Source organism: Oncorhynchus mykiss, chromosome 8, assembly GCF_013265735.2.
Source record: "Oncorhynchus mykiss isolate Arlee chromosome 8, USDA_OmykA_1.1, whole genome shotgun sequence".
Taxonomy (NCBI): Eukaryota; Metazoa; Chordata; class Actinopteri; order Salmoniformes; family Salmonidae; genus Oncorhynchus; species Oncorhynchus mykiss.
This window is the reverse complement of record NC_048572.1, coordinates 87,168,415-87,185,914: the sequence shown is the minus strand read 5'-3', so window position 1 is coordinate 87,185,914 and position 17,500 is coordinate 87,168,415. Positions and strand designations below refer to the sequence as shown.

The window sequence follows — 17,500 nt, the reverse complement described above, 5'->3', positions numbered from 1 at the left end:
TGTGTGTGTGTGTGTGTGGGTGTGTGGGTGTGTGAGGGAGACTTACTGCACTGGTGGCCCTGCAGCACCACATCTTTGATGGCCAGCAGGCCGCGATGGCCAGAGGTCACCACTTCAAACACCATCTGAGGAGAGAGGTGACACATCGATAATAACACTGATAAATGTGCACACGTCGTCCAAATGTCACTCATCCTCCACAGTCCTCTCCTCCACCTCCCCAGTCCCTCCCTCACCCCCCTCCAAGTCCCCAGTTCTCCACTCCCTTCCACCTCCCAAGTCCTCCCCTCACCTCCCCAGTCCTCCCCTCCACCTCCCCTGTCCTCCGCTCCAACTTTCCAGTCTTCCCCTCCCTTCAACCTCCCCAGTCTTCCCCTCCACATTCCCAGACCTTCCCTCCCCTCCACACCCCAGTCCTCCCCTCCCCTCCACCTCCCCAGTCCTCCCCTCCACTCCACCTCCCCAGTCATTCCCTTCCCCCCACCTCACCAGTCCTGTTAGAATACTAAGAGTTAATACAGAATGATAGAATACTAAGGGTTACTAGAGAATGATAGAATACTAAGGGTTACTACAGAATGATAGAATATTAAGAGTTACTACAGAATGATAGAATATTAAGAGTTACTACAAAATGATAGAATATTAAGAGTTACTACAGAATGATAGAATACTAAGGGTTCCTACAGAATGATAGAATACTAAGAGTTAATACAGAATGATAGAATATTAAGAGTTACTACAGAATGAGAGAATATTAAGAGTTACTACAGAATGATAGAATACTAAGGGTTCCTACAGAATGTTAGAATACTAAGAGTTAATACAGAATGATAGAATATTAAGAGTTACTACAGAATGTTAGAATACTAAGGGTTCCTACAGAATGATAGAATACTAAGGGTTCCTACAGAATGTTAGAATACTAAGAGTTAATACAGAATGATAGAATATTAAGAGTTACTACAGAATGTTAGAATACTAAGGGTTCCTACAGAATGATAGAATACTAAGGGTTCCTACAGAATGATAGAATACTAAGGGTTCCTACAGAATGTTAGAATACTAAGAGTTAATACAGAATGATAGAATATTAAGAGTTACTACAGAATGATAGAATATTAAGAATTACTACAGAATGATAGAATACTAAGAGTTACTACAGAACGATAGAATATTAAGAGCTCCTACAGAATGATAGAATACTAAGAGTTAATACAGAATGATAGAATACTAAGGGTTCCTACAGAATGTTAGAATACTAAGAGTTAATACAGAATGATAGAATACTAAGAGTTACTACAGAATGATAGAATATTAAGAGTTACTACAGAATGATAGAATACTAAGAGTTACTACAGAATAATAGAATATTAAGAGTTACTACAGAATGTTAGAATACTAAGAGTTAATACAGAATGTTAGAATACTAAGGGTTCCTACAGAATGATAGAATACTAAGGATTTCTACAGAATGTTAGAATACTAAGAGTTAATACAGAATGATAGAATACTAAGAGTTCCTACAGAATGATAGAATACTAAGAGTTACTACAGAATGATAGAATACTAAGGGTTCCTACAGAATGATAGAATACTAAGAGTTCCTACAGAATGATAGAATACTAAGAGTTCCTACAGAATGATAGAATACTAAGAGTTCCTACAGAATGATAGAATACTAAGGGTTCCTACAGAATGTTAGAATACTAAGGGTTCCTACAGAATGATAGAATACTAAGGGTTCCTACAGAATGATAGAATACTAAGGGTTCCTACAGAATGATAGAATACTAAGAGTTACTACAGAATGATAGAATACTAAGGGTTCCTACAGAATGATAGAATACTAAGAGTTCCTACAGAATGATAGAATACTAAGGATTCCTACAGAATGATAGAATACTAAGAGTTACTACAGAATGATAGAATACTAAGAGTTACTACAGAATGATAGAATACTAAGAGTTACTACAGAATGATAGAATACTAAGGATTCCTACAGAATGATAGAATACTAAGAGTTACTACAGAATGATAGAATACTAAGAGTTACTACAGAATGATAGAATACTAAGAGTTCCTACAGAATGATAGAATACTAAGAGTTCCTACAGAATGATAGAATACTAAGAGTTACTACAGAATGATAGAATACTAAGAGTTACTACAGAATGATAGAATACTAAGAGTTACTACAGAATGATAGAATATTAAGAGTTACTACAGAATGTTAGAATACTAAGAGTTAATACAGAATGTTAGAATACTAAGGGTTCCTACAGAATGATAGAATACTAAGGATTTCTACAGAATGATAGAATACTAAGAGTTACTACAGAATGTTAGAATACTAAGAGTTCCTACAGAATGTTAGAATACTAAGGGTTCCTACAGAATGATAGAATACTAAGGGTTACTACAGAATGATATAATACTAAGGGTTCCTACAGAATGTTAGAATACTAAGAGTTACTACAGAATGATAGAATATTAAGAGTTACTACAGAATGATAGAATACTAAGGGTTCCTACAGAATGATAGAATACTAAGAGTTCCTACAGAATGATAGAATACTAAGAGTTCCTACAGAATGATAGAATACTAAGAGTTCCTACAGAATGATAGAATACTAAGGGTTCCTACAGAATGTTAGAATACTAAGGGTTCCTACAGAATGATAGAATACTAAGGGTTCCTACAGAATGATAGAATACTAAGGGTTCCTACAGAATGATAGAATACTAAGAGTTACTACAGAATGATAGAATACTAAGGGTTCCTACAGAATGATAGAATACTAAGAGTTACTACAGAATGTTAGAATACTAAGAGTTCCTACAGAATGATAGAATACTAAGAGTTCCTACAGAATGATAGAATACTAAGGGTTCCTACAGAATGTTAGAATACTAAGGGTTACTCACAGTAATGTAAGCAGAATTCTGTGAATGTTAGAATTAGACCATGGTCAAATCTTTAAGTCAAACACTTTCAAAGACTTTAATGACTGGTGAAGACTACTTGATCTCCAAGCTAAACGAAACGTACCTCAAATACTTTTTGAAATATTTCAATTATTTGAAAGTGTTTGACATCATGTATTTGACCCAGGTCTGAGTGAAGAGACAAGATAAGCGAGATAGGACACGACAGACTAGGGCGGGTCCCCTTTAGAACGTTTGAGTTATGTCCCATGGTTTATATAAATAGAACAGAATGTCCTAGCTATAGTGAGCAGTCGGCACTGGGGTTAAAAAGGGAAATGGAATGCCAGTCCTACCCAAAAAACTGGGTGCGGACCAGAGAGTAGTAACACACCCAGAGGCATGCCTAGCCTACACATGTCCCATAGTGATGACCTCATTCTCTAAATACTGTAACAGCCTTACTACTTCCTCTATAGTTTTGGATTGAACATAGTGATGACATCATTCATTTTACAGTAGTGAGATGTGACAGAAAGAGTTGTGTTATGTCCTACAATGAAAGCCTTAGACTAGCGTATTTTATATCAACAGTATGATAGTAGCACAATCAGACAAAGACAGACAGAACCAAGCAGATACCATTCAGACACCAGTCTAAACGTCAACAGTGAAGAGGTAACTCCGGGGTGCTGGCCTTCTAGGCAGAGTTGCAAAGGAAAAGCCATATCTCAGACTGGCCAAAAATAAGAAAAGACTAAGATGGGCAAAAGAATACAGACACTGGACAGAGGAATTCTGCCTAGAAGGTCAGCATCCCCGAGTCGCCACTTCACCGTTGACCTTGAGACTGGTGTTTTGCAGGTATTATTTAATGAAGCTGCCAGTTGATGACTTGTGAGGCATCTGTTTCTCAAACTAGACACTCTAATGTCCTTGTCCTCTTGCTCAGTTGTGCACCAGGGCCTCCCACTCCTCTTTCTATTCTGGTTAGGGCCACTTTGTGCTGTTCTATGAAGGGAGTAATACACAGCCTTGAACGAGATCCTCAGTTTCTTGGCAATTTCTCTAGCCTCATTTCTCAGAACAAGAATAGACTAACGAGTTTCAGAAGAAAGGTCTTTGAGATGTTTCTACAACTTGATTGGAGTTCACCAATGGTAAATTCAATTTACCAGGACCTCAGACTGGGGCGAAGGTTCACCTTTCAACAGGACAATGACCCTAAGCACACAGCCAAGACAATGCAAGAGTGGCTTCGGGACAAGTTTCTGAATGTTGTTGAGTGGTCCAACTGGAGCCCGGAGTTGAACCCGATCTAAAATTTCTGGAGTGATCGGAAAATAGCTGTGCAGCAATACTCCCCATCCAATCTGACAGAGCTTGAGAGGATCGGCAGAGAAAAATGGAAGAAACTCCCCAAATAAAGGTGTGCCAAGTTTAGTGTCATACCCAAGAAGACTCATGGCTGTAATCACTGCCAAATGTGCTTCAACAAAGTACTGAGTAAAGGGTCTGAATAATTATGCGAATGTCATATTTCTGTGTTTTATTTTGAATAATTTAGCAAACATTTCTAAAAACTTGTTTTGGTTGTGTCACTGTGGGATATTGTGTGTAGATTGATTGGGAGGGGGGTTTAATTTAATACATTTGAGAATAAGGCTGTAACGTAACAAAATGCAGAACAAGTCAATGGCTCCGAACACTTTCCAAAGACACTGTATATCTTTTTTTAACTGGATATTTTCCCACCAAAGAATTTTATGAATATTGCTAGCAAAAACAGAATAAATAAATGTTTAATTACATACCTACAGTAGAAAAGAGGCAAATATATGACTTTTAATGTTGTCAACTTTATTTCTCTACTACAAATTACGATTTGGCAAGTTATTCTGGCTGCAAAATCAAACTCCAGTTTACAGTCTAGCTCACAGCTTAATACTCCCCAGTTTACAGTCTAGCTCATAGCTGAATACTCCCTAGTTTACAGTCTAGCTCATAGCCAATCACTCCCCCAGTTGACAGTCTAGCTCATAGCCAAATACTCACCAGTTTACAGTCTAGCTCAAAGCTAAATACTCCCCAGTTTACAGTCTAGCTCATAGCCAAATTCTCCCCAGTTTACAGACTAGCTCATAGCTGAATACTCCCCAGTTTACAGTCTAGCTCAAAGCTAAATACTCCCCAGTTTACAGACTAGCTCATAGCCAAATACTCCCCAGTTTACTGTCTAGCTCATAGCCAAATTCTCCCCAGTTTACTGTCTAGCTTGCTCATAGCCAAATACTCCCCCGTTGACAGTCAGGCGCATAGCCAATCACTCCCCAGTTTACAGTCTAGCTCATAGTTAATCACTCCCAAGTTTACAGTCTAGCTCATAGCCAAATACTCCCCAGTTTACTGTCTAGCTTGCTCATACCCAATAACTCCCCAGTTTACAATCTAGCTCATACCCAATAACTCCCCAGTTTACAATCTAGCTCATACCCAATAACTCCCCAGTTTACAATCTAGCTCATACCCAATAACTCCCCAGTTTACAATCTAGCTCATACCCAATAACTCCCCCGTTTACAGTTTATGTTGTAAATAGCAATAAATAGAAATTATTCTATAATATGATACATATTCAAAGTAAAAAATTAAAAGTTTTAGGATGACCTGACAGAGAAGTAATTATCTCAGATGAAAGACCTAGTTTGGACTTTATAAAAAACATAACTTGTAATTACTGAATAATATCAGAGTACCAGGTGGTTTCATTATGACAATCACACACACACACACACACACACACACACACACACACACACACACACACACACACACACACACACACACACACACACACACACACACACACACACACACACACACACACACACACACACACACACACATCCCTTAGGTTACTGTGCAATTACAGACACCTATAATTAACACGTGTTGCTAATTAGATGTAATTTGGAGCATTTCGCTTTTTAAATTTTCCTTGTGAGGAAGAGAACAAATATCATTCGTGCCTGCAGAAGTGTTTTACCATTCTGTCAGTTTGGAGTGTGAGACCGTTATTTACCAAACACATACAGTACACACACACACACACACACACACACACACACACACACACACACACACACACACACACACACACAGTGGGGCCTGTAGCCTGTGGCTCTAATGAAATAGCCCTGTGGGGCCTAATCTCTCGTTGGTTGGGAGATCAAGGAGAACCTCTGCATCATACACCATGTCCTATTCTATGTCCCAAATGGCACCCTATGCCCTAGTGCACTACTTTGACCAGGGCCCAATGGCACCCTATACCCTAGAAAGTGCACTACTTTTGACCAGGGTCCAATGGCACCCTATACCCTATAAAGTGCACTACTTTTGACCAGGGCCCAATGGCACCCTATACCCTATAAAGTGCACTACTTTTGACCAGGGCTCATAGGGGATAGGGTCGCATTTGTGACGCAGATTGGTGAGTTCCCCTCTCTTCCTCAATGAGTCCTAGAAACACTGATAATCAGGGTGTGAAATCACTGTGACTGGGGCTGTGTGCCAGCGATGATGTACCCCGGTGAAGTGAGGTGAGGTGGCAGCAGAAAACTCAAATTATATAGAACTGGCGCTGGGGGGAGAGGAAGGACATAGGCCCATTGCCATGGATACAAGAGGTTCATATTCAGAAGTAATATATAACTAAGCAATAAGGTACACGAGGCAGTGTTGTATCATGAATAAGGTCACAGGTAAGAGGCAGTGCTGTATCATGAATAAGGTCACAGGTAAGAGGCAGTGTTGTATCATGAATAAGGTCACAGGTAAGAGGCAGTGCTGTATCATGAATAAGGTCACAGGTAAGAGGCAGTGTTGTATCATGAATAAGGTCACAGGTAAGAGGCAGTGTTGTATCATGAATAAGGTCACAGGTAAGAGGCAGTGTTGTATCATGAATACAGTCACAGATAAGAGGCAGTGTTGTATCATGAATAAGGCCACAGGTAAGAGGCAGTGTTGTATCATGAATACAGTCACAGATAAGAGGCAGTGTTGTATCATGAATACAGTCACAGATAAGAGGCAGTGTTGTATCATGAATAAGGCCACAGGTAAGAGGCAGTGTTGTATCATGAATAAGGCCACAGGTAAGAGGCAGTGTTGTATCAGTGCTTGTTCGGCCCAAAACCATACAAATCTTAATTAAAACGTTAATTTTGATAAGTAAATTCATACAATTTCAAAAAGGTACTGTATGGTAAGATATGGTATTGTGTGGTATGGTATGGTATTGTATGGTATTGTGTGGTATGGTATGGTGTGGTATGGTATGGTATGGTATTGTGTGGTATGGTATGGTATGGTATGGTATTGTGTGGTATGGTATGGTGTGGTATGGTATGGTATAGTATTGTGTGGTATGGTATGGTGTGGTATGGTATGGTATGGTATTGTGTGGTATGGTATGGTGTGGTATGGTATGGTATGGTATTGTGTGGTATGGTATGGTATGGTATTGTGTGGTATGGTATGGTATGGTATTGTGTGGTATGGTATGGTGTGGTATGGTATGGTATGGTATGGTATGGTATTGTGTTGTATGGTATGGTGTGGTATGGTATGGTATGGTATTGTGTGGTATGGTATGGTATGGTATTGTGTGGTATGGTATGGTATGGTATTGTGTGGTATGGTATGGTGTGGTATGGTATGGTATGGTATGGTGTGGTATGGTATGGTGTGGTATGGTATGGTGTGGTATTGTGTGGTATGGTATGGCATGGTATTGTGTGGTATGGTATTGTGTGGTATGGTATGGCATGGTATTGTGTGGTATGGTATGGTGTGGTATTGTGTGGTATGGTATGGCATGGTATTGTGTGGTATGGTATGGTGTGGTATGGTATTATGTGGTATGGTATGGTATGGTATGGTATTGTGTGGTATGGTGTGGTATGGTATTGTGTGGTATGGTATGGTGTGGTATGGTATTGTGTGGTATGGTATGGCATGGTATTGTGTGGTATGGTGGGGTGTGTAAGGTATGGTATGGTATTGTGTTGTATGGTAAGGTATGGTAAGGTATGGTATGGTATTGTGTTGTGTGGTATGGTATGGTATGGTATTGTGTTGTGTGGCAAGGTAAGGTAAGGTATGGTATGGTATGGTATGGTATGGTATGGTATGGTATGGTATTGTGTGGTATGGTATGGTATTGTGTGGTATGGTATAGTATGGTATGGTATGGTATGGTATGGTATGGTGTGGTATGGTAAGGTAAGGTATGGTATGGTATAGTATGGTATGGTATGGTATGGTAAGGTATGGTAGGGTAAGGTAAGGTATGGTATGGTATAGTATGGTAAGGAATGGTATGGTATGGTAAGGAATGATATGGTATGGTATGGTAAGGTAAGGATTGGTATGGTATGGTATGGTATGGTATGGTAAGGTACGGTACGGTAAGGATTGGTATGGTATGGTATGGTATGTTATGGTAAGGAATGGTATGGTATGGTATGGCATGGTATGGTATGGTAAGGTATGGTATGTTATGGTAAGGAATGGTATGGTATGGTATGGTATGGTAAGGCATGTTATGGTATGGTAAGGTATGGTAAGGAATGGTAAGGTATGGTATGGTATGGTAAGGTATGATGGTAAGGCACACTCTCCTCCAACCCGCCTCACCAATTAAAAAAAAAAGTATTATTCAACTCAAATCTGGAAACCACAATAGAAGCTTCAGAAGCTAGCCAGTTTACTGGCTAACGTTAGTATTCAGCTAACCACGGTTGGTGGTCATCAGCTATCCTTTAGCTCAAAAAGCTATCGGCAGTTTTGTACAACGCGACTCAGTCCAGAGCATACCGGACCTATTTTCTCTCCATATCCCAGGATTTCTACCGCAAGCTCTGGACATTTACACCTGGATCTTGCGGCTAGCTAGCTGCTATCCGAGTGACTATTGGCTTACGTCGATTCCGGAGCAAACATCAATTATTCCGGAGCTAGCCAGCTGAAGAGTTCCATCAGCCATTCCTGGGCTACAATCACCTATCCGGACCCGTTTTCCTGCCGATGCGGAGCCCCACCGGGCCTTCACAGCTGGACTACCGACGTTATCTGCCTGAGGGAGTTATTCAACTGGCCCCTCCGTCGCGACGTTACCTGAACGCCCGTCAGCAGCCTGCTAATCGTTAGCTGTCTTATCGGCTGGTATCTGAATAGGTCTATCGGACAATTTTGTTGGGTCACTATAACTATATCTATTTTGCCAATTGGATTGGTCCCCTCTACCACACGGAACCCCACTAATTCTACCGACGGAAACGCACGAGGTGGCTAAAAACAGACCCCCATCCTCTGCCAGCTTGCTACCGATGGCCTGGCTAGCTGTCTGAATCGCCGTGACCCCAACCAACCTCACTACTCACTGGACCCTTATGATCACTCGCCTTACCATCCTTAATGTCAATTAGCCTTGTCCATCGCTGTTCTGGTTAGTGTTTATGGGCTTATTTCAGAGCCTCTAGTCCTGCTCATTATACCTTATCCAACCTTTCAGTTCCACCACCCGCGATGACATCACCTGGTTTCAATGATGTTTCTAGAGACAAAATCTCTCTCATCATCACTCAATACCTAGGTTTACCTCCACTGTATTCACATCCTACCATACCTTTGTCTGTACATTATACCTTGAAGCTATTTTATTGCCCCCAGAAACCTCATTTTACTCTCTGTTCTGGACATCCTAGATGACCAATTCCCTAAATACAACATTTTCAGACAAGATAGAACGGCCAAAGGGAGCGGTGTTGCAATCTACTGCAGAGTTCTGTCCTACTATCCAGATCTGTACCCAAACAATTTGAACTTTTAAAAATCCACCTTTCTAAAAACAAGTCTCTCACCGTTGCCGCCTACTATAGACCACCCTCTGCCCCCAGCTGTGCCCTGGACACCATACGTCAACTGATTGCCCCCCATCGATCTTCAGAGCTCATGCTGCTAGGTGACCGAAACTGGAACATGCTTAACACCCCAGCCATCCTACAATCTAAGCCTGATGCCCTCAATCTCGCACAAATTATCAATGAACCTACCAGGTACCACCCCAAAGCCGTAAACACGGGCACCCTCATAGAAATCATCCTAACCAACTTGCCCTCTAAATACACCTCTGCTGTTTTCAAACAAGAGATCAGCGATCACTGTCTCATTGCCTGCATCTGTAATGGGTCAGCGGTCAAACTCATCACTATAAAACGCTCCCTGAAACACTTCAGCAAGCAAGCCTTTCTAATCGACCTGGCCTGGGTATCCTGGAAGGATATTGACCTCATCCCGTCAGTAGAGGTTGCCTGGTTATTTTTTTTAAATGCCTTCCTCACCATCTTAAATAAGTATGCCTCATTCAAGAAATGTTGAACCAGGAACAGATATAGCCCTTGGTTCTCTCCAGACCTGACTGCCCTTAAACAACACAAAAACATCCTCTGGCATTACATTAGCATCGAACAGCCCCCGTGATATGTAACTTTTCAGGGAAGCTCGAAACCAATATACACAGGCAGTTAGAAAAGCAAAGGCTAGCTTTTTCAAAGGCTAGGAAACTAGGAAACACTAGGAAACACTGTCACCACCGATAAATCCACTATAATTGCGAATTTCAATAAGCATTTTTCTACGGGTGGCCATGCTTTCCACCTGGCTACCCCTACCCCGGTCAACAGCACTGCACTCCCCACAGCAACTCGCCCAAGCCACCCCCCCCCCCCTTCTCCTTCTCCCAAATCCAGTCAGCTGATGTTCTGAAAGAGCTGCAAAATCTGGACCGCTACAAATCAGCCGGGCTAGACAATCTGGACCCTTTCTTTCTAAAATGATGTGCCGAAATTGTTGCAACCCCTACTACTAGCCTGTTCAACCTCTCTTTCGTGTTATCTGAGATTCCCAAAGATTGGAAAGCAGCTGCGGTCATCCCCCTCTTCAAAGGGGGGGACACTCGACCCAAACTGCTACAGACCTATATCTATCCTACCCTGCCTTTCTAAGGTCTTCGAACGCCAAGTCAACAAACAGATTACCGACCATTTTGAATCCCACCGCACCTTCTCCGCTATATAATCTGGTTTCAGAGCTGGTCATGGGTGCACCTCAGCCACGCTCAAGGTCCTAAACGATATCTTAACCGCCATCGATAAGAAACAATACTGTGCAGCCGTATTCATTGACCTGGCCAAGGTATTCGACTCTGTCAATCACCACATCCTCATCGGCAGACTCGATAGCCTTCGTTTCTCAAATGGTTGCCTCGCCTGGTTCACCAACTACTTCTTTGATAGAGTTCAGTGTGTCAAACCGGAGGGCCTGTTGTCCAGTCCTCTGGCAGTTTTTATGGGTGTGCCACAGGGTTCAATTCTTCGGCCGACTCTCTTCTCTGTATACAATGATATACATCAATGATGTCGCTCTTGCTGCTGGTGAGTCTCTGATCCACCTCTACGCAGACGACACCATTCTGTATACTTCTGGCCCTTCTTTGGACACTGTGTTAACAACCCTCCAGACGAGCTTCAATGCCATACAACTCTCCTTCCGTGGCCTCCAATTGCTCTTAAATAGAAGTAAAACTAAATGCATACTCTTCAACCGATTGCTGCCTGCACCTGCCCGCCCGTCCAACATCACTACTCTGGACGGTTCTGACTTAGAATATGTGGACAACTACAAATACCTAGGTGTCTGGTTAGACTGTAAACTCTCCTTCCAGACTCACCTCAAACATCTCCAATCCAAAGTTAAATCTAGAATTTGCTTCCTATTTCGCAACAAAGCATCCTTCACTCATGCTGCCAAACATACCCTCTTAAAACTGACCATCCTACCGATCCTCGACTTTGGCGATGTCATTTACAAAATAGCCTCCAATACCCTACTCAATAAATTGGATGCAGTCTATCACAGTGCCATCCGTTTTGTCACCAAAGCCCCATATACTACCCACTACTGCGACCTGTACACTCTCGTTGGCTGGCCCTCGCTTCATACTCGTCGCCAAACCCACTGGCTCCAGGTCATCTACAAGACCTTGCTAGGTAAAGTCCCCCCTTATCTCAGATCGCTGGTCACCATAGCAGCACCCACCTGTAACACGCGCTCCAGCAGGTATATCTCACTGGTCACCCCCAAAACCAATTCTTCCTTTGGCCGCCTCTCCTTCCAGTTCTCTGCTGCCAATGACTGGAACGAACTACAAAAATCTCTGAAACTGGAAACACGTATCTCCCTCGCTAGCTTTAAGCACCAGCTCTCAGAGCAGCTCACAGATTCCTGCACCTGTACACAGCCCATCTATAATTTAGCCCAAACAACTACCTCTCCCCCTACTGTATTTATTTATTTATTTTTGCTCCTTTATTTCTCCCATTATTTATATCTCTACTTTGCAGGTTAAGGTTAAATAAAATAAATAAATAAAAGGTATGGTATGGTAAGGTAGGGTAAGGTTTGGCATGGTAAGGTAAGGTAAGGTAGGGTATGGTATGGTATGGTAAGGTAGGGTATGGGATGGTATGGTAAGGTATGGCATGGTAAGGTAAGGTAAGGTAGGGTATGGTATGGTATGGTAAGGTAACAGAAAGTATGGTATGGTAAGGTAAGGTAAGGTATGGTATGGTAAGGTAACAGAAAGTATGGTATGGTAAGGTAAGGTATGGTAAGGTATGGTATGGTAAGGTAAGGTAAGGTATGGTATGGTAAGGTAACAGAAGGTATGGTATGGTAAGGTATGGTAAGGTAAGTTATGGTAAGGTATGGTAAGGTAAGGTAAGGTAAGGTACGGTGAAATCTTCTCACCTGATAGAAGTTGGGCCAGTAGGTAGAGATGGCCAGTTCTACCTGCACCCAGGCTCTAGTAGCTGGCCCAGACACGTTCCAGACGGGCATGCCCAGTGGACTGTTGTTCTCTCTGATGTACACGTTGAGCTGCCCCGGTCCCGCCCCCTCGTGGCCAGACAGGAAGTACTCGAAGATTACGCAGTGGGTGTCATTCTCCTTCAGCTGGGGGGTCAGGAGGAGGGCCTTCTGACCAGCGAAACGCCCCGACGTGTTGACCATTATGAAGGCTGAATCTAGGATAGAGGAGACAGCATGTGAGACAGTACTGTGGAAATGTACAAAACTTCAGCTGACAGATCCTGATTCTAGAGGACCAGCGGAGAGGACAACATTAACGGGAATTAGAACAGTGGAGCTGCAAGGTCAGAACTAAAGGATCGCATCAAGACAAAACAAACTTTATTTAAAGAGGCAATCTGCGGTTCAAACAATAACAAAAGAGTCCATCCTGCCACTGTATTTGGTAAGCAGCTGAGGTATGGGGCTGAGGGTGAAATGTCAAATTCATAGACAAAGCTTTGGATGCAAGGATTGACCATCCATGATATCAAAACTATAGTTGTATTCATGTTTGGAGGCTATACAGTGTTTGTTTACATTCACACTGAACAATAACAATGAACGCAACACGCGACAATTTCAAAGTTACAGTTCATATAAGGACATGTGAAATGGGCCTGGGAGGGCATAGGCCCACCCACTGGGAAGCCAGGCCCAGCCAATCAGAATGATTAGCACAGGGTGATCATGCTGTTCAATCAGCTTCTTGATATGCTGCCCCTGTCAGGTGGATTAATTATCTTGGCAAAGGAGAAATACTCACTGACAGAATATGTAAACAAATTTGTGCAAAACATTTGAGAGAAGAAAAGATTTTGGTGCGTATGGAACATTTCTGGGATGTTGGTTTTTTTTGCAGTCACTTTAAATAGCATGTAGCCATCTGGATACATTTGACAGTATAACAGTGGAGAGGAGACAATAACATGCAATAGTATGGGTTAGCAAAGGTTCTTTATGTAGAGAGAGAAGACTGGGAGAGGACTGGGAGAGGACTGGGAGAGGACCGGGAGAAGACTGGGAGAGGACTGGGAGAGGACTGGGAGAGGACCGGGAGAGGACTTGGAGAGGACTTGGAGAGGACTTGGAGAGGACTGGGAGAGGACTGGGATAATACTGGGAGAGGACTTGGAGAGGACTGGGGGAGGACTTGGAGAATACTGGGAGAGGACTTGGAGAATATTGGGAGAGGACTTGGAGAGGACTGGGAGAAGACTGGGAGAGGACTTGGAGAGGACTTGGAGAGGACTTGGAGAGGACTGGGTTGTGCTTTGATTGACTGTAAAAACATTGAGGAGACGTGAGACAGGGTTGGAGTCAATCCCAAATCAATTTCCAGTCAATTCACGAAAGAAAAACTAAATTCCAATTCCACATGTTCCTAATTGAAAAGCATTGAAGAGAGATGGAATTGGAACGTTAGTGTACTTCCTGAATTGACAGGAAGTCATCGTGACACTGCCAGCTATACCGAGGGTTTATAACAAAGGTGGATTATAGCTCAAATGATGGAGAAAAATGAAGAAAAGGGTAGAATGAGGAATCAATAGCAACTAGAGTAAGAAGAACACTCTAGATTTCCTCCCTTTGATTTAACATTAAAGGTTCATCTAATCCTCTCTCCACCTGCCAATAGAGGACAAGTGAGAATGATTATATTGGCAAAACATTAAGGGCTGAGCACAGCGCATTTCTCATCCTCTCATAGACCTATAGCTGTCGGCGCTACAGAAAGAATAGAAGACAGCATGACGTACTGAAAGGACACGTGCGAAAATACAATCCAGGGTTATATTCATTGGTGCAAGCCGAAGGAAAAAACCGTCACAAAACTAGCAGCGAAAATGAGTCTTTCTTATTGGCCAAGTTCTGGTTAGTTCCTCCGCGTTCAGCCCATTCGCCCCTGTTTGGTTCTTTGTGAATACAACGCAGAAGATAAACATAACAGGGTGGTCAGGAATGTGTTGAACAGAGAGTACGAATACACAATTAATCACCTCACAAAGACAATTTACATTTGCACTTTATAGGGAAAGACGAATCACTGGTGAGCAGTACACATCTACAGACGAATGACTGGTGAGCAGCACACAGCTACAGACTAATGACTGGTGAGCAACACACAGCTACAGACTAATGACTAATGACTGGTGAGCAACACACAGCTACAGACTAATCACAGGTGAGCAGCACACAGCTACAGACTAATGACCAATGACTGGTGAGCAACACACAGCTACAGACTAATGACTGGTGAGCAACACACAGCTACAGACTAATGACTAATGACTGGTGAGCAACATACAGCTACAGACTAATGACTGATGAGCAACACACAGCTACAGACTAATGACTAATGACTGGTGAGCAACACACAGCTACAGATCAATGACTGGTGAGCAACACACAGCTACAGACTAATGACTAATGACTGGTGAGCAGCACACAGCTACAGACTAATGACTAATGACTGGTGAGCAACACACAGCTACAGACCAATGACTGGTGAGCAACACACAGCTACAGACTAATGACTGGTGAGCAGCACACAGCTACAGACTAATGACTGGTGAGCAACACACAGCTACAGACTAATCACTGGTGAGCAACACACAGCTACAGACTAATCACTGGTGAGCAAAACACAGCTACAGACTAATGACTAATGACTGGTGAGCAACACACATCTACAGACTAATGACTAATGACTGGTGAGCAAAACACAGCTACAGACTAATGACTAATGACTGGTGAGCAACACACAGCTACAGACTAATGACAAATGACTGGTGAGCAACACACAGCTACAGACTAATGACTGGTGAGCAACACACAGCTACAGACTAATCCTAGGTGAGCAGCACACAGCTACAGACTAATGACTATTGACAGGTGAGCAGCACACATCCACAGACTAATGACTGGTGAGCAAAACACAGCTACAGACTAATGACTAATGACTGTTGAGCAATACACAGCTACAGACTAATGACTGGTGAGCAACACACAGCTACAGACTAATTATAGGTGAGCAGCACACAGCTATAGACTAATGACTAATGACTGGTGAGCAGCACACAGCTACAGACTAATGACCAATGACTGGTGACCAACACACAGCTACAGACTAATGACTGGTGAGCAACACACAGCTACAGACTAATGACTAATGACTGGTGAGCAACATACAGCTACAGACTAATGACTGATGAGCAGCACACAGCTACAGACTAATGACTAATGACTGGTGAGTACCACACAGCTACAGATCAATGACTGGTGAGCAACACACAGCTACAGACTAATGACTAATGACTGGTGAGCAGCACACAGATACAGACTAATGACTAATGACTGGTGAGCAACATACAGCTACAGACTAATGACTGATGAGCAGCACACAGCTACAGACTAATGACTAATGACTGGTGAGTACCACACAGCTACAAATCAATGACTGGTGAGCAACACACAGCTACAGACTAATGACTAATGACTGGTGAGCAGCACACAGATACAGACTAATGACTAATGACTGGTGAGTAACACACAGCTACAGACCAATGACTGGTGAGCAACACACAGCTATAGACTAATGACTAATGACTGGTGAGCAGCACACAGCTACAGACTAATGACTGGTGAGCAACACACAGCAACAGACTAATCACTGGTGAGCAACACACAGCTACAGACAAATCACAGATGAGCAACACACAGCTACAGACTAATGACTAATGACTGGTGAGCAACACACAGCTACAGACTAATGAGTGGTGAGCAAAACACAGCTACAGACTAATGACTAATGACTGGTTAGCAACACACATCTACAGACTAATGACTGGTGAGCAAAACACAGCTACAGACTAATGACTAATGACTGGTGAGCAACACACACCTACAGACTAATGACTGGTGAGTAACACACAGCTACAGACTAATGACTAATGACTGGTGAGCAACACACAGCTACAGACTAATGACTGGTGAGCAACACACAGCTACAGACCAATGACTGGTGAGCAGCACACAGCTACAGACTAATGACTGGTGAGCAGCACACAGCTACAGACGAATGACTGATGAGCAGCACACAGCTACAGACTAATGACTAATCACTGGTGAGCAACACACAGCTACAGACTAATGACTGGTGAGCAGCACACAGCTACAGACTAATGACTGGTGAGCAGCACACAGCTACGAACTAATGACTAATGACTGGTGAGCAGCACACAGCTACAGACTAATGACTGGTGAGCAGCACACAGCTACAGACTAATGACTGGTGAGCAACACACAGCTACTAACTAATCACTGGTGAGCAACACACAGCTGCAGACTAATGACTAATGACTGGTGAGCAGCACACAGCTAGAGACTAATGACTAATGACTGGTGAGCAACACACAGCTACAGACTAATGACTAATGACTGGTGAGCAACACACAGCTACAGACTAATGACTGGTGAGCAGCACACAGCTACAGACTAATGACTGGTGAGCAACACACAGCTACAGACCAATGACTGGTGAGCAACACACAGCTACAGACAAATGACTGGTGAGCAACACACAGCTACAGACTAA

At 42.7% G+C, this 17,500-nt stretch overlaps 1 protein-coding gene across 1 annotated transcript in view; it reads right to left on the bottom strand.

Moving 5' to 3' along the window:
• The window catches only part of LOC110530822 (receptor-type tyrosine-protein phosphatase mu-like), a 403,267-nt gene that overhangs the window by 220,531 nt on the left and 165,236 nt on the right, over positions 1-17,500 (bottom strand). Inside the window, exons 3-4 of the mRNA XM_036986895.1 lie at positions 12,805-13,079; positions 47-125 (exon numbers count right to left, since the gene is read on the bottom strand). Of these exons, the coding sequence (XP_036842790.1) occupies positions 47-125; positions 12,805-13,079 (354 nt within the window). The remainder of the gene's footprint in view (positions 1-46; positions 126-12,804; positions 13,080-17,500) is intronic.